At 41.2% G+C, this 26,017-nt stretch overlaps 1 protein-coding gene, 2 long non-coding RNA genes and 1 pseudogene across 3 annotated transcripts; 1 reads left to right on the forward strand and 3 right to left on the reverse strand.

Moving 5' to 3' along the window:
* Positions 1-373: 373 nt before the first annotated feature.
* LOC148869922 (glutamate receptor 2.7-like) lies at positions 374-5,792 on the reverse strand. The gene is given in 9 exon segments (XM_088969945.1): positions 374-1,051; positions 1,162-1,568; positions 1,648-1,667; positions 1,669-1,952; positions 2,059-3,505; positions 4,221-4,291; positions 4,526-4,624; positions 5,202-5,630; positions 5,733-5,792. Coding segments are annotated over 9 exon segments (3,444 nt in total). The 3' UTR covers positions 374-424.
* Positions 5,793-21,510: 15,718 nt separating this feature from the next.
* LOC148869923 (uncharacterized) lies at positions 21,511-23,359 on the reverse strand. Its single transcript, XR_016107007.1, has 2 exons — positions 22,654-23,359; positions 21,511-22,369 (listed from the first exon to the last, which is right to left on the reverse strand). It is a non-coding gene; the product is annotated as an uncharacterized LOC148869923 (long non-coding RNA).
* On the forward strand, positions 21,624-22,874 carry LOC148869924 (uncharacterized). The gene is made up of 2 exons (XR_016107006.1): positions 21,624-21,879; positions 22,072-22,874. It is a non-coding gene; the product is annotated as an uncharacterized LOC148869924 (long non-coding RNA).
* Positions 23,360-24,354: 995 nt separating the features above from the next.
* Positions 24,355-25,654, reverse strand: LOC148869925 (glutamate receptor 2.8 pseudogene; annotated as a pseudogene).
* Between the last annotated feature and the right edge of the window lie 363 nt (positions 25,655-26,017).

Below are 26,017 nucleotides of genomic sequence, written 5' to 3' on the forward strand. Positions count from 1 at the left end.
TTGGACCAATTTGGACCGGTCCAATTCAATATTTGGACCGTCCAATCTGTTCTAATTCATTTTGATTTAGATTGGTTTCAACCCAAACCCGGTCCATTGACACATATGTTCTTATCTTATATCAATGGATCAGATATTGGCTTAATCCAACCCAACCCAATATAAATTTGTTATGGATGGACCAAGTCCAATCCAATCTAATAAATATTTTGGACCCCATTGGTCCAATCCAATATGTCTTCTTGGTCCATCCAATCCGTCCAAATTGATTTCGTACTGGACGGGGTCCAAACCAAAATCGGTCCATTGGCACCCTTATACAAGATAACAAGAATGTATAAATTTCCATCATCTAACTAGGTTGTGTTTTATAAATCCACATACATCAATGCCATAACAAAAAGCGGCAATAAATCAATCAAACTCAACTCCTTCCACCAGTCATCTCAGGTCTAGTTGATCGCTCCATTCTTTGATTGCTAAGCTCAATAAAATAAGTCATTTCTTGAGAGAGAGATACATTTGGAATTGCATTGACAAGCTCAGTAGAGGGTCTTCCTTCTTCATCAGGGGGAGGAGTGCAATTTCCATCTATCCGGTTAGAAATGACTGACGGACTTTGTGGTACATTATTGTTATCAGGTTGTGGTTTGGCTCTTACACCTCCCACTTCATTTTGATCTTTGCAGCAACAACAACTCATTGAAGTAGCTGAGGATGTCTCTTTCTCATCAAATCTTCTTGCCATGATTACCAGCTTTTCCCAAACGGAGGTGTTTGGATTAACGTTCACAACTAAATGTCTGTTCCTGCAATAGAAAGTAATGGAGAATATGACGAGTGCTGAAACTGAAGCAACTCCGGTGATGAGGAAGAGACCCCAAAAGCTATTCATGGTAAGACTGTTGGAAGAAACCATTGTGTCAGGGTCCGGGCAATAGGTTTGTTTCCCAAACCAGGCTTGCTCAATCTGTGCCAATTTATCTCCCTCTGTGACGTTTAGAACCGCTCTTGATACATCAGCTACTAAAGGAGATCCTCTTGGATAGACCTATACATGACAAAACCGGCCAAATTAGCTTTAGATGTCTACTGAAATGGTTTCTGCAACTCTGCGCGTGTCTCTGAGAGAGAGAGAGAGAGAGAGAGAGAGAGACTTACAAAGCCAAAGCCATCGGTTTTATACGTAGGTCCAACCATTGTGTACTTGGAACAATAACTTGATAGAATGAGCTTGATGTAAGGGATCTCATCATAAACAGCATCAAAGCCACCATTATGACTCCCTTTCGTCAAACCATCATTACATTCTTCTACAGAGTTATAAACCTTCAGCTTGGACTCGTCAAAACCCATCTTTTTTAAGAACCCCACCACGAATGAACCATCTTGGTAGCCAACATTCTTTCCACTTCTTATGAGCTCTTGTACATCAGTAATGGTGGGTTGGAGCTTCTGGACTGTCAACATCGAAGCTAAGCTTGCCGTGTAACTTGAAGAAAGAATGAGAACAACAAACACCCAAATGATCACAACGAACCTAGCCAAATTGCTTGCAACTCTCTCTCCTGCACCACGAGAATAGTTGTTACTGTATCATCTACTGTACTACGTATTCTAAATAAATCGAAGTGGAAAAGGCATTACTGTGTGCGAAAACGAGCGTTGAACCAAAGAGTCACTCCGATTTGATCTCCAATGGAACCTCTAAAATCATCACTTACTCGATGTTCAAGAACCCAAACAACAAATCCAGTGAAAATGAAGAAAGCACCATTTATTAACCAAAGATCCCTACTCAAAGGTGTCAAGAAAATCCATGCATTCTTCTTATCATCCTTCTTTACTGGAACAATCATGGATACTCCGGACTCTGTATATGGCAATGTAAAATCTACATACAGGGATCTATTGGCTATGATAGTAGTATCTCCCACGACTGCATCATATTTCTGTTCAACATACAAATATATATAGACATTATTGCAACAAGAATGAAGAACATATATAGATTGATAGACAAATTTGTAATCAGAAAACAAGATTAATTAAACTTACCTGGAGATATACTTGGTAGATCAAGTTATCGTAACTACCAGCGCTTTTGTCATCAGCCTTCTCGAAGGGAACAAACTCGTAAGGTACTGCATATGGCAATGCCTCCATTACAGCCTTGAATACGTCGATGCAGTATCCAGTGAAAATTGTTTGGTTAGTATGTGAATCTCGTGTCACCTTCACAAACTCACTGAATCCATCCTTCACTGGAACTCCAACTCTCAACTTCTTTCCACTGGTAGGAATCACCCAACCCTTGGGTATAGCTGTAGTGTCACCCGGCCATATAATAGTGCGGAGATTGGCCTTTGAAGTTGAATAAATTTGAGTACTTGTAACATTCATTTCTCTCAGAATTCCATTTCTTGGAGTCCAGAATCCTACTTCTTTCCACCCATTCCCTATCACATTCAGAATCTGGAAGGCTGATGATTGCAATTGCCCATCAACAAGGCGGAAATCCCCACTTAGGCCTCGAAATTCAGTCTTCAGAATTGTTTGGAGAAGCTTGGGACCTATTTGAGAGACTCCAAGTGTGGCAAGGTCGGTGGAATTCTCCGAGAATTGTATCTGCTGGTAGCTAGAATTTTCACCTCCAACTTTCTCTGCTGCCATTGCTAGTGCCTTGGCAGTATCATAAGCCCATAGCCCAAAGATGTCTAGGTTGCTCATTAATGGGCTATCTGGGTTATCTTGTTGGAACTTCTTTTTCCATCTAACTTTGAAATTTTCGAGCTCTTTGGATTTTGGAACATAGGGTCTTATTCCCAATACGCCTTGCATGGAATCAATGACAGAAGGATCCATGGAATCAAGGAGATTAGTTAGCCCATCTGTGAGAATCCATACATATTCATCAGTCATCATTTCAGCCACTTTGGCCATCAAGAAGAAGCGAGACCCGATAGAGGGTGTCATGTGTACAACAAACACTCTAGTTTGCATCGTCTTCAACTTGTAAAGTTGTGCAAGAATTTGATCTTCAGATGCAAAAGGAGGAATAACACTCCTGTAAGGGACACGGGTGTCTATCTGTTGGAAAGCATCAGTTAAGAAAGGTACAATTCCATTTCCATAATTGGTGTCTTCATAGATGGGTACTGCTTCCTTCCATCCAAAAGCCTGGAAAATGGCAGCAATTGCTTTCACTTGAGAGGAGTCATTTAATGCAGTCCGCACAAAATATGGGGTTTCAGCTGAAGAGAGGGTTGGACTCGTTGCAGAGAAAGAGACAATGGGCACCTGAGTTCTATTTCCAAGATCTATCACAAAGTTGGCCTCTGCAGATGTTTGTGGTCCTATTATGGCTTGTACTTGTGTGTTCTTTAACAGGTCCAAAGCTGTGATTGAAGAAAACAAATGCCAAAGAAGTTTCACTACAAAGGATATACTAAGGAAAAGAAGAAAATAAAACACATGATTCTGTATCTTGTGACCAAAATTTAACCTGCACAAAAAGATTACAGTACACATATTGGAAGTAGTATGCCCTGATGATTGACCAGGTCGCAAGTTGCACCATTAATGGAGGTGTCTAGTTGTGATCAGCCCCACACGTATAAAAGAAAAGTCAACAATCAAACATTGCCCAATATCAAGTCAAACAACCATATAGATGCAACATGGTCAAAACCAGGGGTTATGGGAGGCAAGATCCATATACTTCTGAGGACCGGCCCAGATAATTTTGCCATCTGTTCTGTATTTTTTTTGTTCATCAAAATCCACCATCCAATGTGCATACCACATAAGTTGGACAAAAAATCAGGCTTACCCTCATGTCAAATGCATCATTTGAAACGAGGTCCCTCTCTCTCAAGACAGAAACGAAGACATCTCTAATCCTACTTGTAAGCATTTGATTTATAATCAACATTCCTTTACTAGGGGTATTTTTGTATTTTTGTGCCCCTAGGGGTATTTTTGTATTTTTGTAGACCTATTGTGTTGTACGACCAGTATAGTATAAATACAATGCTTCACTTGACTTAAATAGTTCTTTTGAGGCCTTAACTCAATAGCCTCTTCTTCTTCTTCCTTTTTTCCTTTCTTCTTCTCCTTCTTCTCCTGCTCAAGAGGGACAATGGCACATCGTAAGATTTCCAAGATAACACAAATTTCTATTCTAACATCGAGTACTGTAATCAATTGATCCTTCAAACCAGATGTAATGACATGCAAATATGTCAAATATGCACTGTAATTTACAAGGGTTTTTCTTCTCAATTTCTTCCTGGTGTAATTCCAACACACCAACTTTAGAATTCCTTCAAGCCTTACACATTAACAACAAAAAATATAGTAAACTGAGAGTTTGTACAATAAAATCTAGTATGCTCCCTTGGTTGGCAAAGTTGTGACCCATTTATCAAGTTTTTTTGTCTACTCTTCTATTCAAATGTGGTACTTTTTGATCCGGAGGTTGAGAAGGAACCCTGCTGAGGAGCCACACCAAAGCTACACCAACCAAAGCACCAGAAAGATGAGCAATGTGATTGACATTTTGCAAGTGACCCCTGCTAAAACTGCCTGACATTCCAGTTGAAGCTTGTGCTGCTTCCATCACCTAATTACCATTGATGACAATAGAAAAAGCTTATCAACATAGATTAGAAGCAAAAATTTGAGGTTAACAATACTGAATCCAACATATAGAACCCAAAGGGGCTAGAAGGGCCAGGGGCAGATAAAAATGGCTTGGTTTGAAGTAGTAATAAATGATTTAAGTCTTCATAATTTAACAATAGAGTTTTGGCTTTATTTGGGGTGGATCTAAGCCATCCCTAACATTGAATAATGTCCTCTACCAATCATTCTCCCCAAAGCCAAATCCTGAAACACACAAGTGTTGGGGGGAAAAGGTTATTAAACAATTCAAAGACTTTGTAATGCAACTAATATAGAGAAGACTGGTGGACATCTTGAGAACATGGTAAACATCAGATAAGCAAAGGCCCATGGGTAGGGAGATAACTTCCTACTTGGTAATAGTAGGAAAGAATCCATCAACAAGTTTAACTTTATCTCTGAAAAGGGAAGACTCACCAGTCATGTGGTTTGTGGACCCTACTTCAATAATCCACTGTGATTGAGAAGTGAAGTTGACACATAAAGAGCATGGTACTTAGATGACCATGCTCAACCTGTTTGAGAACATGCCCAAACTGTTTAAATTGATCATGTGTGGTACTTAGAAGACCTTTAGGTATAGAGCCCATAGGTTGAACTAGAGAGGAGATACTTTGATTTGGTTGCTGCTGACTTTCTTGCTTAGTTGCAGAGGAGGCAATAATAGCTGCATTATGCCTTTTACTTTGCTTCCCTTGGAACTTCTTAGGCTTACCAGTCATGTCCAAACAAAACTCTTTTGTGTGGCTAGGCATCTTACAATGGCGCCACCAAAGCTGATCCATGTCATTTTCACCCTTCTTTTGCACTTCACCCTTCTTGCCATCACCTTTAAATAATAAAGCCACCTGCTCCTTAGTGGAATAAATAGCAATCTTCCTACTTTCCTCAGACTGAATCAATGCAAAAACTTCTTCAAGACCTGGCACTTGACCATCCAAAATCTGAACACGGATAGGTTTATAAATAGAATTCAGATCTGCTAGAAACCAAAAAAATTCTTTCTTCGGAAATCAACTCTCTATAGGCTGGAGCATCCTCCTCACCTTACCAGTTATTAGTCTTGTAATAGTCCAAGTGTCCACCTCCTTCCACATGCAAGTCATGCCGTGACTCAATTTGGAGGTGGTAAATCCAAACAAAATGTCTTTGTTCTGAATATGTTGATTTTGCTTGGTTCCAAATCTTCTTGACTATTTCTGCCCTCATAAAATTCTAAGAGTAGGCTGAATTGAAGATGTAAGTCATGACATAATCATATAATTTTTTTGCTCCCACTTCTCATAATCAGCCCCTTCACTAACAAGTTTCTTAGCATTCCCAATAAGATACCCCAGCTTTCCCTTAGCTCCAGAAATCATCTTCACACTCTTGGACCTTTCCTAGTAATTTAATCCATCAAGAAGAACAATGGACACAGGTAAACCCATGCCTGCCCATTCCACCAAGCGAAGCAACTTGCCCTCCAGAACAATGGACACTCTTGGACCGTTTCAGGTCACACAGTCACATGACTAACAATTGAAGAAAACAGCACCACTGCTATACTGGGAGGGTCAAAACTGATCCAAAGGTACTTACTCACGACATGCTAACACTTGCACCATGCAACCACTGCCATTGTAACTCATTTAGTACACCATATAAAACCCTTGATGAAGCTCACCTTTTTTTACTGCAGAAACCTATCATTTAATACACTTCGGGTGAAAGTCTAGCAATGTGGCATGTAATCAAGGTAAGGTCTGTTTCTATTTGGGACCCAGGAGAAGATGATGCCAACCCAGAATCAATTTTTGATTTAGGAAAGGAAGTCACATCTCATACATCCATATCAAAGCACAACTTCCTTCTAAAAGTGAGTGAGTGGTTTGTTTGGTTCAACCTCCTTGTGGTGCTACAGAGAGATGGCCATTGCCTAAAACAACCACCCATGCACCTGTTTGTCCAAATTCACATAACAAGCATAACAGATTCTCATATAAATTCACTTCAATTGGGGGCATCTGTGCATGTCAGTTCCGTATCCTCTACCATGTCTTGACTCTTCCCTCATGGCGTCTAGGGCTGCAAATGGCATCTGTTTGTCCAAATTCCAGTTCGATTCCATCCCATTAACGTTATCTGAATTTGATTGTACTAAATATAGATTCACTACATACGATCCAAATTATATCTAATACATGATTTAGCTATATATATACGTATGCATGGAACTAATTATTCATATTTAACAGATAAAATTTTAATAATTGAACCAATTAACATGGGTATTGATGAAGGAAGATTTGGCCCGACCTCACAGTTATGCGATACGTGGCAAAAACAACAGCTCGGCACAAAAGCAAGTCTAAGGCGCGAACACCAAGGGGAGACACCAGCGGACCGAACTCCCTACTGGGGGCCCAAACTAACCCTTGGCCCCAAACCAGAAAGTAATCCGAACTGGCCTACCTCACCAGTTCGGGATATACCTCGTCGAACTGGCCAACCTTGTAATAGTTCGAGATACACCTCGCCGAACTGGCCTACCTTATCAGATCGGGATATACCACACCAAACTGGCCAACCTTGTAACAGTTCGGGATACACCTCGCCGAAATGGCCTACCTTATCAGTTCGGGATATACCTCGCCGAACTGGCCAACCTTGTAACAGTTCGGGATACACCTCGCCGAACTGGCCTGCCTTGTAACAGTTCGGGATACACCTCGCCGAATTGGCCTGCCTTGTAACAGCTCGGGGTACCCCTCGCCGAACTGACCTGCCCTATACATACCTCCGAACTCAAGACTTCGCCTCGCTCACCACTCCACATCAGCTTCTGGGCACCAAAACCAAACAAGTCGTACCATGCCTAACATTGAGGAAGTCCGTACCCGAGGGCGCCGCACCTGACTGACTTGGGATCTGACGCTTGACAGCCGCACCCTAAACGACCACCTGCCACCGCCACCTGACACCACCATCTCCAGTTAGAGAGACGGTTAGGCAGTGACGGTTTTGTCCCAGTAGAAAGGACGACGACCGAATTGATAGACGCAAGGGTAATCATACCCGACCTGACAACGACCTCGGAGCGAGTGCACGAAGTGATTATAAGAGCCCTCTGCCCCCAACAAACAAGGTATGTGAACTTTGCGCTATCTGGTCTACACTTTGCCTTTGAGAGATTACTGACTTGAGCTTTGGAGTTATCACACCGGGTTCCCCTCGGAGCTCTCTCATCTTTCCCATTTCAAGCTCCCCGACGCTCCAGCTCAGAGGCGAGTTCGTTGATAGCTAAGACCGACTGGATCGCACTCCATCAATTGGCGCCGTCTGTGGGAACGCTTCTAAAAGCCTCCCTCTAAATCTCTTTTACCTACCCTTCTTTCAAAAACTCCAACACCGAACTGGCCTCCTCCAGCAGTGCCGGACGTGGAACCGAAACAGCCACTACCGGAGAGCAACTTCATGCTCCAGCGGTGTGCATTGGGCAATTCACCATCCCCCTTTCAGTGGATGGGATCCCAAGTTTGAATGTGCCACATGCGGTGGCACCTCTAAACACTCCCTCGCTGAACATCCCTCTCCCACTCCCCATCGAAACGAACTTCGCGGAACCAACTGCTGTCCCACTGGCAGCCCGCCAAAATTAGATAGATGATCTGATGCAATGCATGCGGGCAATGCAAGCCCAAATGCAGTAATTCCAGCAGCACCAACTCCAGCAACACCAGGTGTTGCACCACCTCTCCCAACACCATTATCAACAACAATTCCCTCAGCTACCCTTGAACCAGCCGCTCCCCCCCCCCCGGCACCCTGTTTCAAAGCCGGTCAAGGCCTCCTCCCAAGGTGGACGACCTCACCAAGGAGAGGCTTCCCGACCGTAGAACCCCCCTAACAGTCAGGCTTCATCCCCGGGCCGAAAGCAAAGAAAGATCACCCCCGCTTCGTAGCCCGCAGGTGGGTCAAGAACCTTGCCAACAAAGTCACCTCGGCGCTCCAAGCCCGAGTTCCCACTCACGGAGAACCGCTTCAATGCATTAGCAGCAGGCCAGCAATCCGGGCCAATTGAGCTCGGCAACACAGAGGCAAGCAACGCCAGCACTAGGCCCAATCAAAGAAGGCGCCGGTGAAGTCACCGAACTGCTACCCGCGTGCTACCCGAGCTCAGAGGCAAGGAAGAAACGAGCTCGAGCGAGGTAAAAACCGTCCCCATTCTCTCAGTTCCTTCCCCCCTTTCAGCAAAACTTTTGGCAGTCCCCTTGCCTAGAGATTTCAAACTCCATTCTCTGGACAAGTATGATGGGTCCTTTGACCCCAACGACCATGTCGACGCGTTTCAGTCACAAATGCACCTCGCTAGGGCAAGCGAGTCGTGCATGTGCATGGCCTTCACCACCACCTTCAGAGGGGTGGTCCACACTTGGTACCGGAACCTAGCTTCCGGGTCAATAAAAAGCTGGCCCCAGTTCGTGCAGATCTTCACTGCACACTTTGTTACCAGCAAAAGGTGTCCCAAAACCGAGGAAAGTATCTTCGGGGTGATCCAAAGAGAGGGAGAACCCATCCGGAGCTACATCAAACGGTTCAATGAAGCATGCTTGCAGATCCCTCGGTTAGACCCCGCGGTACATCTCGCCTCGACCAAAAGAGGAGTGACTCACAAAGAGTTCAAATGGCACATGGTAGCCAACCAGCCAGCAACCGTGGCTGACTTCCTCAAGCTCGCGGACAAGTTTATGAGAACAGAGGAAGAGATCAACCAGAGAAATGAAGGTGGGGTTTTAAAAAGAAAAAGAGAAGGCGAGCCCTCCAACCCCGGCGACAGAAGAGGCCATAACCGAGAGGCAAAGTCAAGCCAGCCGTCCCGAGCTCCCTTAGCAGTTCGAACGAATTACACGCCATTGAACACAAGGCGGACCGAGATCCTGATGACGATCAAGGACGCCCCTTATGTAAAGTGGTCGCCTCGCCTGAAGAGCAACCCCAACGAGAGGAACAAAAATTTATATTATAATTTTCATAAAGATCACGGTCATAGCACCGAGCAATGTAATAATCTCCGCGACGAGATAGAAGGACTCATCTGTCACGGGCACTTAAGAAATTTTGTACATTATGACAATAGTAATAAAGCAGGTCAGCAAGGGGAACACGGGAAGGATGTCCCCGAGCCAAGCAGCAGATCGGTCGAAACTTTGAAGCGACCTCCCCCAGAAGAAAGGCCAGTCCGGGGAACCATCCACGTGATAGTGGGCGGTTCGGTGGTGGCAGGATGCACTTCGGCGGCAGCAAGGACGTTAGTTCACGAAGCAGCCCGAGAGGAGCAGAACCCTCCCAAGAGGCCGAAGAAGGAACCGATCTTTTTTACAGAAGACAACGCGCGAGGTGTTCATTACCCCCATGACGACGCGCTCGTCATAAAGCTAAGGATCAGCGACTTCGAAGTCTGGCGCGTACTGGTAGACTCAAGCAGTTCGGCGGACATACTATTCAAATTGGGTTTGACCAGTTGCAGTTGCAGAAAAGTGATTTGAAACCCGCTCACACTCCTCTGGTAGGCTTCAGTGGAGAGGAAGTTAGGCCCTTGGGAAAAATAACAGTACCTGTGGAAGTCAGCACATGGCCGTGCGCGGTAAGACTCAAGCACGATTTCCTGGTGGTCGCAACCCCCTCCCCATACAATGCCATAATAGGGCGACCAATTACGCATATTCTGCGTGCAGTGGTCTCCACCTATTATCTGGCAATGAAGTTCCCCACGAACTTCAGTGTGGGGGTAGCGCGGGGCAACCAACTTGAGTCCCGCAAATGCTATGTTGCCGCTCTGAAGGGAAAAACCAAGGCAGCCGACGATCTCGAACTAGAGCGACCTACGGAGCAGGGCGAGGAACGAGCTTTGCCCACTGAGGAAACAGTCACAGTCTCGACCTCGGCAACAGATCTAGCGCGAACACTACAGATCGGTGCCTCCGTCAACGAGCCTTTGCGAACTGAACTGTCAGACCCATTAGACAGAAGAAACACAACTTAGCCCCGGAGCGTTGGAGGGCGATCGACGAAGAAGTCGAAAAGCTCCTCGCAGCGGACTTCATAAGGGAAGTTCATTACCCGAGCTGGGTAGCCAACACAGTGTTGGTGAAAAAACCCAACGGCAAGTGGCGCATGTGCGTTGACTACACCGACCTGAACCGAGCTTGCCCAAAAGACTGCTTCCCCCTTCCCCGAATTGACCGCCTGGTGGACGCGACCTCGGGACACAAGCTGCTAAGCTTCTTGGACGCCTACTTAGGCTACAACCAGATTAAGATGGACCAGTCCGACCAAGAAAAAACCAGCTTCATTACCGAGTTCGGCCTTTACTGTTACAAGGTCATGCCCTTCGGGCTAAAGAATGCTAGTGCGACCTTTCAAAGACTTGTAAATAAACTTTTTCGGCCTTTAATTGGCACGAAAATCAAATGTTATGTAGACGACATGGTCGTCAAAACACAGTTTTCACGATAATTAATAAAAGACTTGGATTCTGTCTTCCAAATTCTACGTCAGTATAACATGAGACTAAACCCAAACAAGTGTGTCTTCGGTGTCACCTCCGGTAAGTTCCTAGGGTACATTGTCAATCGGCGCGGCATTGAGGCCAACCCAGACAAAATAAAGGACATCCTTGATATGAGACCACATCGGAAAGTAAAAGAAGTTCAAAGGCTAAACGGCCGCATAGCCGCTTCATGTCCAAATCGGCAGACCGCTTGGCGAAAGTAAAAGAGGCCCTGCTCAACTTCTAGTCACACATCATCAGGCAAATCCCGAGGTCAGAGAACACTGAGGCCGACGCTCTGTCCCGGTTAGCCAACACAAGTCACAGCAACATGAGAACCGTGTACATAGAGAATTTACCTCGGCCTATTATTCTCAGGGGGACAGAGGAGGTCGCTCCCATCCTCGAAGCAGAGCCGAGCTGGATTGACCCACTCGCGAGCTTCTTGATAGATGGAACCCTCCCTGCAGAACGCAATGCGGCCAAGAGGGTGCAGCGCCAAGCAGCCAAATACGTCATAATAGACGAACGGTTATACCGACGGTCCTACACGCTCCCCTACTTGCGTTGCCTGCGACCTGCCGAAGCTGAGTTTGTACTCTGCGACACTCATGAAGGCCTGTGCGGCGGACACCTGGGGGGCAGAGCACTCGCCCAAAAAGCACTTTGACAAGGATACTACTGGCCAACGATGAAAGCAGAAGCTGTCGAGCTCGTCAGAAAATGCGAGAAGTGTTAGAAGCACGCCAATATCCACCATCAGCCTGCTTCCGACCTCAAATACCTCGCCAGCCCATGGCCCGTTGCACAATGGGAATCGACCTCCTGGGGCCATTCCCGCCAGCAACAGGTGGAAGAAAATTCCTAGTTGTTGTAGTAGATTACTTCATGAAGTGGATAGAAGTCGAACCTCTGGCAACTGTTACGGCCCGAAACATACAAAACTTCTTTTGGAAGAACATAGTATGTCGTTTCGGGTTACCTTAGGTACTAATTTTCGACAACGGAAAGTAGTTCGAGGATATCAAGTTCCAAGAGTGGTGCCAGAACATGGGGATTTGGCAAAACTTCACATTAGTCGCGCATCCGCAGGCAAATGGTCATACGAAAGTAATGAACAGTGCCATCCTGCGCGGACTGAAAGCACGTCTGGATCGAGATAAGGGATTGTGGGCCGAAGAGCTACCAAGTGTCTTGTGGGCTCACCGAACTACAGAAAAAACCGTCATGGGAGAAACCCCCTTCAACCTCACCTACGGCACTGAAGTAGTGATCCCAGCGGAAATCGAAGTACCAACATTGCGACTAGAAACATACGACGATCGGACAAACGGAGATGAGTTACGTACCAACCTTGACCTACTGGACGAGGTAAGGGACCTCGCGCACATCCGGACAGCGGCATACCAGCAGCAGGTAGCTCGCTACTACAATGCTAGAGTAAAGCAACAAAGCTTCCGAGTCGGCGACCTGGTCCTTCGTAAGATTATGGTGCCTGAACTCGGCGTGGGCAAACTTGGACCAAACTGGGAAGGGCCCTATAAAGTAAAGAGAGCGCTCGTGGGGGCATACGAACTCGAAACCTTAGAAGGCAAACAAGTACCTCGAGCATGGAACATCGTGAACTTAAGGCGATACTACCTATAAACCGCCAAGCGAAGTGGACGGAATCAGGTCCTATGGGCCACGATGCAGAGCCAGGAGGAACCTCAGCGTAAACAAGCAAAGAAAAGTCGGGCATATTATCAGCTCGGTAAAAAATCAGTTCGCTGCAAAAGCTTTCGCGGCAAAACAGGTCGTGGAATTATAATAACCCGGACAAGAAAGTGGCATATAATCAATTCGACAAAGAATCAATTCAGAAGAAAGGAACACTTGGGCAAAAAGATTATCTATTCCGTTGCAAGAAACATGAGTACATTGGCCATCAGAAGTAGCCCGTATAAGTGGTCTCACCATTGGCGAAGAAGTAGCTTCTGATGGTGAAGAAGTAGCCTGTATAAGTGGTCTCAGCGTAAGGCGCCCCGGTAGCTTCATGCATCGATGGAGTCACCTCGGGCTCCCTGGGCAGATCCTCCGGCGTGTGGCCTGGAACTTGAGGCTCCTCATCCGGGGGCAGCTTGGTACGAGTTCGCTTGGCGACCCACTTCCTCCTCTTCATACCTTGGAATAGACGCCCCCACGAGTTCTCTCTACGTCCATCACACTTGCAGAAACGAGTTCAACATCAGAAAAAATGAATGAACAAAGCAAGCAAGAAACTGCAAAACTAGAAACCTACCCGAACTCAGGCCAACCGCAATAAGCTTGGACTCCGTTAAGTACTGATGGCACTTTAAACCTTGCCGTGCCCATTGCCGGAGGCCCTTCACCGTCTCTTTGTCAAGACTAACACCTGAATCAGTCCCGCTTCCACGCCGGGACCTTATTAGGAAGATCGTGCAGAAGCTTAAAGCCCAGGCGAGGAGAAAGGTAATACGCCCGTCTTCCCCCAAGAAGAGAATCCGCTTGTCTCTTGAGCATCAAGATGGAGGAGAATATCTCTAAGTCTAAAGGGAAATTTTGCTCGCAAAAAAGGGAGACTATCCCCACCAGGTTCCGAATAGAGTTCAGACGAAGTTGGCCAATGGTGACACCGAAGTGGTTTATGACTTCGACGAGAAGGGGTGGAAAGGAAGTCGCAACCCCGCAACGAGCTGCTCTCGAAAAATCACGATCTCATTAGGACCGTGTTCCCAAGGAAAGCTACCCGAAGGAATAAAATATGTATACCCCCTAGGCAGATTGTAAAACATAAGTATAGATTGAAGCCCCTCAGGCATCATGGTCGAGGGACCAAACCTGTCTAGCATCCAACCTCGGCGAGAGGTAGACGCCAAACTGCCCGAAGCGGCTCGGCCTACTGGTTCATAGTCCTCGAGTTTCACCTCAGGATCACTGAGGCAGTCGGGGGATACGGCTCGGTTTGTAGAACCTACGTCAGTCCTACTTGAAGAGACGTCTGAGCTATCAAAGCTAGACATTGAGGAAAAGAGGTGGATTCAGGAAGGTACACACCGGAAGAAAGTTTTGAAGGCTCCGGAGACGGGAACAAGCCAAAAAACCTTGGAGGCTATGTAACTAGCTTAGACGCGAGCTGAAAAAAAACTTGGATGCGAGCTGAAAAGTTGGACGCGAGTTCAATAGGCAAACCGCAGAAGTGAAAAATCGACTGGGGTCCCCCACTATTTATAGCTATAGTAACCAAGAACCGACCATGCAGATCAAAGATGATCCGACGGCCCACATTCGCGCTGACCGCATGTCCCCTAAGGTTGAGGCGTGATTGGCGCACTTCTTTCCGGAAAAAGCAAAATGTCAGCGCACGTCTTTTTGAAACCGACGTCGTGCCGATGCACGTCTTTCTGAAACTGACCACACCGCACGTCTCCCTGACAACTGCCAACGCACGTCCAATAGTGGCGCATTTTTTTCAAGTTTGAATGACCCGCTGTCACGTCCCAGTAGCACAAATTTTTGAAATTTAAAACGCGCGCTATCACAACCATCAACATTTATGAGTAGTAGGCACATTTCTTGCCCTCTCGGAAACCGAAGAACCCTGGCAAAAGCAACTCGCGCAGTCAAGATTCGAAAGACGGGACAAATCCACCTACCACCTCACGAAACTCCCCGCACCAGGGCAAGACCCTTGGCGCGAGGAGTGGGGGGCAATTGATGAAGGAAGATTTGGCCTGACCTCACAGTTATGCGACACGTGGAAAAAACAATAGCTCGACAGAAAAGCAAGCCTAAGGTGCGAACACCAAAGGGAGACACCAGCAGACCGAACTCCCTACTGGGGTCCCGAACTCACCCTTGGCCCCAAACCAGAAAGTAATCCGAACTGGCCTACCTTATCAGTTCGGGATATACCTCGTCGAACTGGCCAACCTTGTAACAGTTCGGGATACACCTCGCCGAATTGGCCTACCTTATCAGTTCGGGATATACCTCGTCGAACTGGCCAACCTTGTAACAGTTCGGGATACACCTCGCCGAACTGGCCTACCTTATCAGTTCGGGATATACCTCGCCGAATTGGCCAACCTTGTAACAGTTCGGGATACACCTCGTCGAACTGGCCTACCTTGTAACAGTTCGGGAAACACCTCGTCAAACTGGCCTACCTTGTAACAGCTCGGGGTACCCCTCGCCGAACTGACCTGCCCTATACATACCTCTGAACTCAAGACTTCGCCTCGCTCACCACTCCACATCACCTTCTAGGCACCAAAACCAAACAAGTCGTACCATGCCTGACACTGAGGAAGTCCGTACCCAAGGGCGTCGCACCTGACTGACTTGGGATCTGACGCTTGACGGCCGCACCCTAAACGGCCACCTGCCACCGCCACCTGACACCACCATCTCCAGTTAGAGAGACGGTTAGGCAGTGACGGTTCTATCCCAGTAGAAAGGACGACGGCCGAATGGACAGACGCAAGGGTAATCATACCCGACCTGACAACGGCCTCGGAGCGAGTGCGCGAAGTGATTATAAGAGCCCTCTACCCCCAACAAACAAGGTATGTGAACTTTGCGCTATCTGGTCTACACTTTGCCTTTGAGAGATTACTGACTTGAGCTTCGGAGTTATCACACAGGGTTCCCCCCGGAGCTCTCTCATCTTTCCCGTTTCAGGCTCCCCGACGCTCCAGCTCAGAGGCGAGTTCGTTGACAGCTAAGACCGACCGGATCACGCTCCATCAGGTATCAACAAAAAGAATAGGAACATGTTGTATGTACCAAGACAAAATTTCTGGTGAAAATAAGACAACTTAAACATAGAAAGCCTGAAGACGTTTGTTTAAACAATCAAAACATGTTTCAGCGAAAGTGTCACAACATGAACTTGCTGAAGACGTTTGTTTAAACAATCGAAATATGTGAAGAAGTAGATCGATCCCAATAGAGTAGGAGTAGATCTGCAAAACATAAAAACATATTTAGTTAGTGAAAAAAAAAGCAGAAGAAGGAAGAGGAGGCAAGGGGCGGTGGATTTCTAAGAAGAAGAAGAAGAAGAGGAAGGGAGAGAGATCCATAATGACTTGGCCAGAATAATACAAGTCGGATCTTCAGAGTCCAATCGTCAAACCGTAGAAGGTTTGAAGGAGGGAGTGTTGAGAGAGAGGAGAAAGCGAGTTGGAGTGTTGAGAGAGAGGAGAAAAAGGGAATCAAGGGTTTGAGGGGTTTTTCTGTCATTTTACTTTTTACTAATTTAACCAGCTTGAATGGGAATCAGGTTCCTGGGAGATGGGTCGGGAATGGCCATTCCCTCAAATGGGGGATTGCCATTCCAAGGGAATCGGATTCCTAGGAGATGGGTCGAGAATGGCCATTCTGCTTAGAATGGGAATTGGATTCCGATTCCGCCCAACCAAACATCTGGACCCATTCCGATTCCGATTCCGGACTCTTATTCTTGCAAACCAAACAGACCTGAGAGAAGTATTTATAGTAGGAGCTAGCCAAGGCTTAACAACAATTAATCCTAACCGTTGACTTAAAGAAATCTCAACCGTTGTGTTGAAGTAACTCATGACCTTTCATTGCTCCCTATAAAATGTATCGATCTTTCCTAAAGTATAATAGGCAATACAAGTCCCTTTATCTCCCCAAATAGTGGTTATGCTTAATACTATAATGACCTTGTAATAACTGTCTTTGATCTCTCATTTGAGGTGCTACATGCCCCTTTAACTAATGTTGCATTCAAAACACCAAAACGAAAAACACAATAAAACCTCTAATCAAAACAAAGCGGTGAGTTCCCCAAGTATATCCAATAAGTCCTCAAGACAAATCTTAGAGCAGGCGCTAAATCATCTCCCGATTAAGAACTAAAGTATTGGTATCGGGTACGCTATCAGACAACTTGGATATGGATACGAATACATTTGGGAAATGTATTGGTATAAACGAAAAAACATGGAAGCGCTTGAATATGCTAATAAAATGCACACAAATTCCATAAATATATTAATAGCATTAAGTTTAATGTCAAAACAACTATAAATAATATATAAATATATATGAATTGTATATTTAAATGATGCAATAATATATATATATATATGAAAAATATATTATAATTAATATAATTGGATATGTAGATATTATATATACAATTTTATTAATAACGCTTCAATCAAAAGTCCAAGACAAATATTATATAGATTTTTACAAATTAATACATGCAAAAAGCCAATATTATTTTATTATCTATTAAAGTATAAGGCATAAAGCATATGCAACTATTATATTTGAATTATTATATCATTCTTCTATTTTTATTTTTTAACATTAACAAAAAAATTAACTAAAATTTTAATTCTTAAATATTTGATAAATAATATTTATATTTTTGTAAACAATAAATATGTTATCATAAAATACAAATTAAAATATCAATTATTAATTTATAAAAATATATAATCTTAACTTAAAATATATCAAATCTATTAAAATTTTGAAAATGCATATCATATGAAAATTCATAACTTTAAATTACTAAAATAATTATTTCATTGTTAATATTTTATTTTTATAAAATTTTCAAGTTAAAAATTACTTTTTATATAAAATGTAGATTAATAGATTTGATATATTCAATTTATATTATATTTTCAAATACTTTGTGAACAATGCTTTTATTTTTGTAAATAATAAGTACATTATTATTTAATGAAAATTAAAATATTAATTAATAATTTATAAAAACTTAAGATATATATACCATATGGAAACTTATAAAATTTAAGTATTAAAATAATTATTCTATTATGAATATTCTATTTGTATAAATTTTTGAAATTAAAATTCATTTTTGATATATATGTGGATTTTATAAATTAATTATATATTCCCTCAATGCTTTTAAGCATGAAAAACATAGCAATTCTTGGAACTTGGTGCATCTACGGTCTTAATCGCCAAAGGCACGCCTCTGCATTTCAAGACATAGCAAGTATTGAAGCATTCAAAGGACGGGTAATAAACCTCAAAACGCAGCAGCTAAACTACTTTAAGAAGGTGGCAATTAGGTTGAGAGAGGAAAGTGCATCCAAATATTCTGACTTTTTCATCATACTTACTTTTACAAATGAATATGCCATATCATTATCTTTATAAATTTCAATACCAAGAAAGTGATATAACAGTCTAATGTCATTCATTTTATATTTTTCACCATTTCATTTTTGAAATATTCTATTATTTTCCTATTATTTCTAGTGAAAACCAAGTCAACAACATAGCAACAATGAGAATATCATCCATACCTTGTTTTTTCACATACAAAGTAGGCTTACTTTTCCTTGTAATGAACTCTTTTTCAAAAAAGTAGGCACCAATTTGGCTATACCATGCCATTGGAGCCATCTTAACCCATACAAGGCATTCTTCAACTTGTACACCTTTTCTTCTTTGCTTTAAATCACAAAGCCTTGTGGTTGTTCTACATTTACTTCTTCTTTTAATTCTCCATTTAAGAAAATTGATTTAATATTAAGTTGTCATACCAACTAACTTTTGTGAGCAGCAAATGTTGGTTTTGGATGGATTTTGCATCTCCAAAGTCAATTTAGGGATTTAAAATTCATTTACATATTTAGAACTAAGAAAACTTAGGATCATCTTTTAGCTTATTATGCTTGTAAATATCAAAGGCACTCTACTATGGACATGTTTCCTTGTACAACTTTACTCACAATATAATTTAATCACCACTCTTTTGCTTGAAAAAAAAAAAAACCCTTTTTGAGCAGCAAGTGTAATGAGAGCTCTATCGGTATTCAACCATGCTACGGGAGCAAATATTTCAAAGTAATCAACACTTGGTTGTTATGCACAGCCCTTAGTAACTAGCCTTGTTTTGTTTCTTTGCACAAAACCATTAGAATTATGTTTCACTTTGTAAATCCATTTAACACTAATCACTTCTTTGTCATTTAGTCCATCAACCAACTCCCAAGTTTTATTCTTTTCTATGATAGAAACTTCTTCCATTGCTTATTTTCAAGCTTCTTCCCTAACAAATTCTTCAAAACTTTTTGATTCCATAACTAGGGGTGCAAATGGATTGGATCATGATCTGATCCGATTTGAGATCCAATCCTATTTGGTCAAATTCAGATCACCCTTGTTTGGATCTTTGGATTGGATAGGATTGGATAATAGGACCCAATTAGAAATTAGATCGGATTCGGATCACCCCTATTCGATCCGAGAAGTTCTAATATATGTTATATATTTATAAATATAATATATATAATACATAAAATATGTTATTTATTTATAAATATATTATTTATATTGTATTTTTATAATTTTTATATTATTTATTTTTTTTATAAAAATATGTATATATATGATGAAAACAATTAAAAAACACTTGCATTTTTGCTTTTACTTTATTTAAATTGGTATGTTTTATTTTTCTTTTAATAATTTATTAATTTTTAAAGAAAACAAGTCTTATCGGATCATATCTGAAGATTTGACTTACTGATAGGATTCAAATTTAGATCGAGGCCTATCAAGTCTGACTGGATCAAATCCGACATGAATAGTATTGGATTGGATTCGGATATACCTAGATTTGAATCCGATTGATCCATTTGAATCCTTATCCATAACACAAAAATAACACTTTGTATAAACATTACTCAATCTCCTCATGTTTCTTTGAGTTGAGTTCGATGAAGATGGTTTTGAACTTGGAGATGATTGAGAAGTTCTTTCATTATTTTGTATTGTATTCTCTTCTAAGTTAAACATGAGAACATATTCTTCAATTTTTTCTTACTCCCAATTCTATACAACTTTCTCTTCAAACAACACATCTCTACTAATAATCATCTTATTTGTTTTCAAACTACACAACCTATAACCCTTTGATAGAGAACTATAGCCAACAAAAATACACTTCTCACTTGTTTCATCAAGTTTTGATTTTTTTTTTTTTTTGGAATTTGGACATAGCACATAGTATCAAACACTTTCAAATGTGAAATTGATGGTCTTTTCCACTCCAAGCTTCTAATAGAGTCATTCCTTTAATAGAAACAATAAGGCATCAATTCATCAAATACACATTGTGTTAACAATTTCAGCCCAAAAACTTTTGGAAAGTTTCTTCTCATGTAGCATGGATTTGGCTATCTATATCACAATTTGATTTTTCATTTTCAATATTCCAATTTTTTGAGGAATATAATGTATTATAAGTTGGTTTTCAATGTCTTCATATTCACAAAATTTATCAAATTCATTTGAAGTGTACTCCTTATTACAATCACTTCTTAATTTTTTAATCTAACAACCACTTTGTTTCTCAACAAGACATTTAAGTTTCTTAAAAATGGTAAATGCATCAGGTTTTCACTCACAAAATAAACCTAATTAGTCATGTGAGTATAATCATCAATAAAAAGAATTACTTGTTTTGGGAGTAAGGAGTCTCCATGGGTTCACACACATTGGTATGAACTAATTCTAGTACTTTATTGGCTCTCCCTACTTCTTTTGGAAATGGTTGTCGGTGATGCTTTCTAAGTGCACAACTTTTACGAAATTCATGTTTTTCTTCAATTTTGGAAGCTTATTAACCATCTCCTTTTATGATAGCAACTTTAGCTCCTTGAAAATTAGGTGGCCAAATCTTCAATGCTATAGTCATGGCTCATCAACCTCCTTAGAATTTATAGCAACATTTCTTGCATAATTTAATACTAGTGTAAATCTTCTATTTATCTTCATTTTCACATTTTTCACTACATGTTTCTTATGGTCATAAATAATATAGCCAAGATCTTCAAAATGAAGTGAATAACCATTTTCTAAAAGTTGTCAAACACTAAGAAGATTCTCATTCAACTCAAAGACAAATAACATATCATGTATAAACTTTCTTTCTTTCTTTGTTTCATCACTAATTGTGCCTTTGCCCTTTATTTCAACAATTTCTCCATTTCCCAACTTTACTTTTGAACTAAATAATATGTCCATGTTAAGAAAAATATTTGAGTGCCCTGTTATATATGATTACTACCCCCGCTTTCTAAGAACCATACATCATTATTTTCCTCTGTAGCACTTTGACATGCATAAAACTAAGGGTAAATTTCTTAAACTACCCTTATGGTTTAGCTAATTGACTAAGTGTACCCTTATTGTTTGAAAATTAACTAACTCTACCTATTTCTGATAATTGACTAATACTTTCCTTGCCGCCGTTAATAGAAAAATGAAAAAAAAAAACTATTTTATCTTTTATTTTTTTTCAAAATTTCAAAATAAAACAAGGAAAAGGGGAAAGAATAATGTCGCTTAGAAACTTTAGAGACTTGGGCAGGAAGGGTTTCTACAGCTAAACACTAGAATTGTTCTAAGCTTAAGACTGCTGCTACAATAGGTTTCCAACAGTGAGAGGAAAGGGTGTGCCAGTGGTGGTCTAACCCATATTTACACAGATACATAAATCTGCTAATAATGTAGTTCAGAAATGATATGGATGGTGGGAGAAGAATCAGACATTCAGACTAGAACCTGATAGATAGGATTGGATGATGATGGAGAACTCAGCCACCGCTATGGCTCCTTTTCTTCTTCAGAATTTGGTAACCTCTATATTCATATTTGCTGACAAATCCCTTCTCAATTTATCAGAAGGATATAAGCTTCTCTAATTCATTCGCTACCTTCTTATCCAACTTCTCTTATTTTTTCTTCGTTTCCTACCTTTTATCCTCCCTTCTTTAATTACCAAATCGGTGACTGACTTTCCTCTCAAACCCCACCACGTTAAGCAGAAAATCCTGACCCAAGGAGACTCCGGTATCGCTCGAGCACTCTCTCAGATTTTGTCCATCGTCAACTATATCCCAGTCAGCTCCTGCAAATATGAAATGGTTCGAAACTTAGCTGAAAATCTCATCGACGAGAATCTCCGGGAAGGATGCAAGTCACTGAGAAAGGTCAACCAATCGATTCTATCGGTGGCGTTCGCCAAGACTCTTTGCCAAATTGAAGGGGCGATGTCAGAGCAAGAGAGAGAGCAGACCGCTGAAAATGGATTTAACCTAATCTGTGACCGCCAAATCTTCAAATCTGAACAAAAAAACTCCAAAAATGAGAGGCTTTATAGGGTTCGATTGGAAACTAATGAAAACCCCCCTATGCAAAACCCTTGTTTGCATTTGGAAAAAAATTGGATGACTCCGATTGGAATTTTCACAAACTTTACCGGTCGCGGCCTTTTCCTCTTTGGTGCTATAGATGCTCATTAAACCAAGACTGCCATCGTCAGCCCCAGAAGGAGATTTCTAAAGGATCAAAAGAAAGAGTTGGGAAAAAGAATCCAACTTCCAAGACTACCAACTCAAAATACTCACCAACAACTTGTAATCAAGTTGACGAAGTGCTAGAATTCTGAGGCAACACCGACAACTGAGGTGTCGCAGCCTTTTGATCTGAACACTTTCCATGTTTTATGTGAATTTGAGAGCCTGCTTTCTTTTTTTATCTTTGGAGAATGGGGATTTACCAAGTGATGTGGGTGTTATCCCTAGCTGTTCGATTAACATGTTGCTTTTCTCTTTCCCTTTCTTTTTCCTCTCCTCCTTCACGAGCCCCCATCGTCTTTTCACAACACTGACGCGCAACATGAATCTCCAGCAACTGGCTAAGATGGATTGAGTTCAAGAACAATACTAGAGAAAACTAAACAAGAAGAAACCATTATCAGAAAGGCTCTCATTGCATACAAATTGTACATTAAATACATTGATTGTTTCATCTTTTTATGCCAAGGGTGTAGAACTAATATGCTACAGGTATCCAAATTACAATGAGCAAGGTCATGATTTGGAGTTGGGTTTTGGACAAGGCGGTCGTGTGGAAGACGACTGGCTTTGGCAGCTTGACATGGCTTACTTTCTACGGCTGAACACTAGAAGTGTTCTAAGCTTAGGAATATCGCCGCCACTACAACAGGGTTTCTTACGGGAAGAGGAAAGGGGCTGCTGGTGGCGATCTAACCAGACCGGCAGATAGGAGAGAGAGAAGTAGGGAGAGGACTAAACCCAATACGAAAAAGAGGGGGAGGGAGGTGGAGTGTAAATTTGGGTTTTAAATATATAATGAATTTTGACAGAATATTAACGAAATTTAATGGTAAGGGTAGAGTTTGTCAATTATCAGAAACAGTAGGAATAACGTTAGTTAATTTCCGATCAGTAAGGGTACATTTAGTCAATTAACTATACTATAAGAATAGTTTAAGAAATTTACCCTAAAATAAATTTCCTTCATCTTCCTTTTCTTCTTTAAAATTTGCTTGTTGATTATTTTTCAATATACAATCTTTTGTAGATGCCCAAACTTTTTACAATAATAACATTGTGGTTTTTCTTGAAATCAACCATTTTTGTCAACATGGCTCTTTCTTTTGCAAATAGAACACCGTTGTGATGACCCTTCATCACTAGATTTTCTATCAAAATTACCTTTGTCTCCTCTTTCTCCAGCATATTTACCACCTATATAAAACTTTCATTTTCCATGTTCATGAGTTGATGATGTCCTATCATGACTTATGGAACTAACATTGTGATGGGATTGTAATGCATTTTCTATTGATTTTTTGGTGTGACATGCCAATCTTTGCTCATATGATTTTAGTGATGTCAACAATTCATGAACAGTTAATTTAGTGAGATCCTTTGTTTCTTTAATGATAACCACAATATGATCAAATTTCTTAGGCAAACTAATTAAAATCTCCTCAACAATCATCTTATCATCAAATTTCTCACCATATGCTTCCATCTAATTTATCAACTCTATAAATCTACTGAAATAATCATTTACATTGCACACATATTACTATTAGTCTATTACAAGGCCACATCCTCCAACTACGCTTGTACAAAAAGCTAGCCACATATTGATCAACCATGGCAATCTTTCCATCAAATATATAACAAGGATTAGATCAATCATGATATAAACTTGTAGTTGGGTTGCAGTTTGTGAGAGGAGATTCCTTGTTGTTGTCTTTGTTCCTCTTCCTTCGGTCGAATATCTGAAACTTCCTAGTTTTGAATCCTTGGTGTTATTTGTGAATCATTTACATTGTTTGTCATTTCAACACCTTCAGCTTCACTTATTGGATGAACTCTAGACTCAGTTCTTCTGAAAGTATGAGAGCTGAGATCCTTCTGGTCAAAATGTTTTCCCATTGAGAGAATTTTTTTCCAAGTTGATTTAGGGGTACTAGTATTTGGTACTTGCCATTGTTCATAAAGAAATCCAACTAGGAATAGTATAAGTGAACAAATCGAGGCAAGTCCTGTGATGAGGAAGAGTCCCCAAAAGCTCCTGAGGCTGAGACTTGCTGAATTTGAAGAGACCTCTGTGCTTTGGTCCTGACATTTGGTTTGGTACTGAAACCATTTTCTCTCAATTGTTTCCATTTCATCACCCTCAGTCAGGTTCAAAATTGCTCTTGAAATATATGGCACCAGAGGAGAGCCGGCTGGGAAGGCCTGTAAGAGATATAAGAAAAGTACTTGCTAATTCAGAATTCAGAGAAGAATTGATATGTGATATAGCTTCTTTATCTAAACAGAGATTGATGAAAATAAAAATCAATCATTTATTGCCACTGACCAACCTAATTACCTAACAGAGAGCTAAATCAAAATTTGATATTGGAATCAAATCTACTGTCTCTAAGCCATCATTTAGAGGAAAAAAAAAAGAAGAAATTCTTTAGGTTTTGTAGTTTGAATTAACCACATTATTGGCTTTTATAATATCTACAATGACCTCAAGAATGAACAATATGGTGTCCCTTTATTTTTCTATTGTATTGTTTTTTGGTAATAATTTTACTAACACATGACATTATTGTTTAAGAAAAAGAGTATAAAATCTACTTAATTAACATAATTGAAAGATAGAACAACTTACAAAACCAAATCCATCAGTCTTGTATGTTGGCCCAACCATGATATATTTAGAACAATACTTGGCAAGAAAAAGCTTGATGTAGGGTATCTCATCGATTATTGCAGCAACTCCACCATTCTGAGTTCCATTAGATAAGGCCTCGTGATACTCTTCAGGAGTGCTATAAGCCCTGAGTTTGTCTTCATCCAAATTCAACCTTTTTATTAGGAGCCCTTTGACAAAGGAATCCTTCTGGTATCCCACATAGAACCCATTCTTTCTGAGTTCATTAATATCGGTTAGTGTTGGTTTTAACTGTTGTACCGTCAACATAGACGTTAAGCTTGCGGTATAACTTTGTGTTAGGATGAGCACCACAAACACCCATATAATCAGCACAAACCTTGGCAAGTTGTTAACTATTTTCTCTCCTGCAACCATCAAGACAATTCAATTAATTAATTTATTTATAATCAATATAGGAAAAGAATGAATTCTTCTTTTGTTATCTAGGCTGCAATTGCACTCCAGTTCGATTTTGCAGGTATCTGGTAAGAATGCACTTTTGTACTAAAACAAAAGTTTTGGCTTTACCACTGTTTTAGCATTCCAAATAGGAGAAATGATTAAATGAACAATTATGCATTTACATCAGTTCATTTCTTTTGCACTCATACAAAATGCAGCTAATGACTGAATGAAATTAAAATGAGAGCTTGGGATCATTTACTATGTGCAAACACAAGCGTTGAGAAGGAGAACCAAAAAAGCAGATAGAAGAGTGAAGGATTTGGGTATTATTTC

The sequence above is a fragment of the Nelumbo lutea genome, chromosome 2 (genome assembly GCF_056320005.1).
Source record: "Nelumbo lutea isolate HS-2025 chromosome 2, American lotus-T2T, whole genome shotgun sequence".
Lineage (NCBI taxonomy): Eukaryota > Viridiplantae > Streptophyta > Magnoliopsida > Proteales > Nelumbonaceae > Nelumbo > Nelumbo lutea.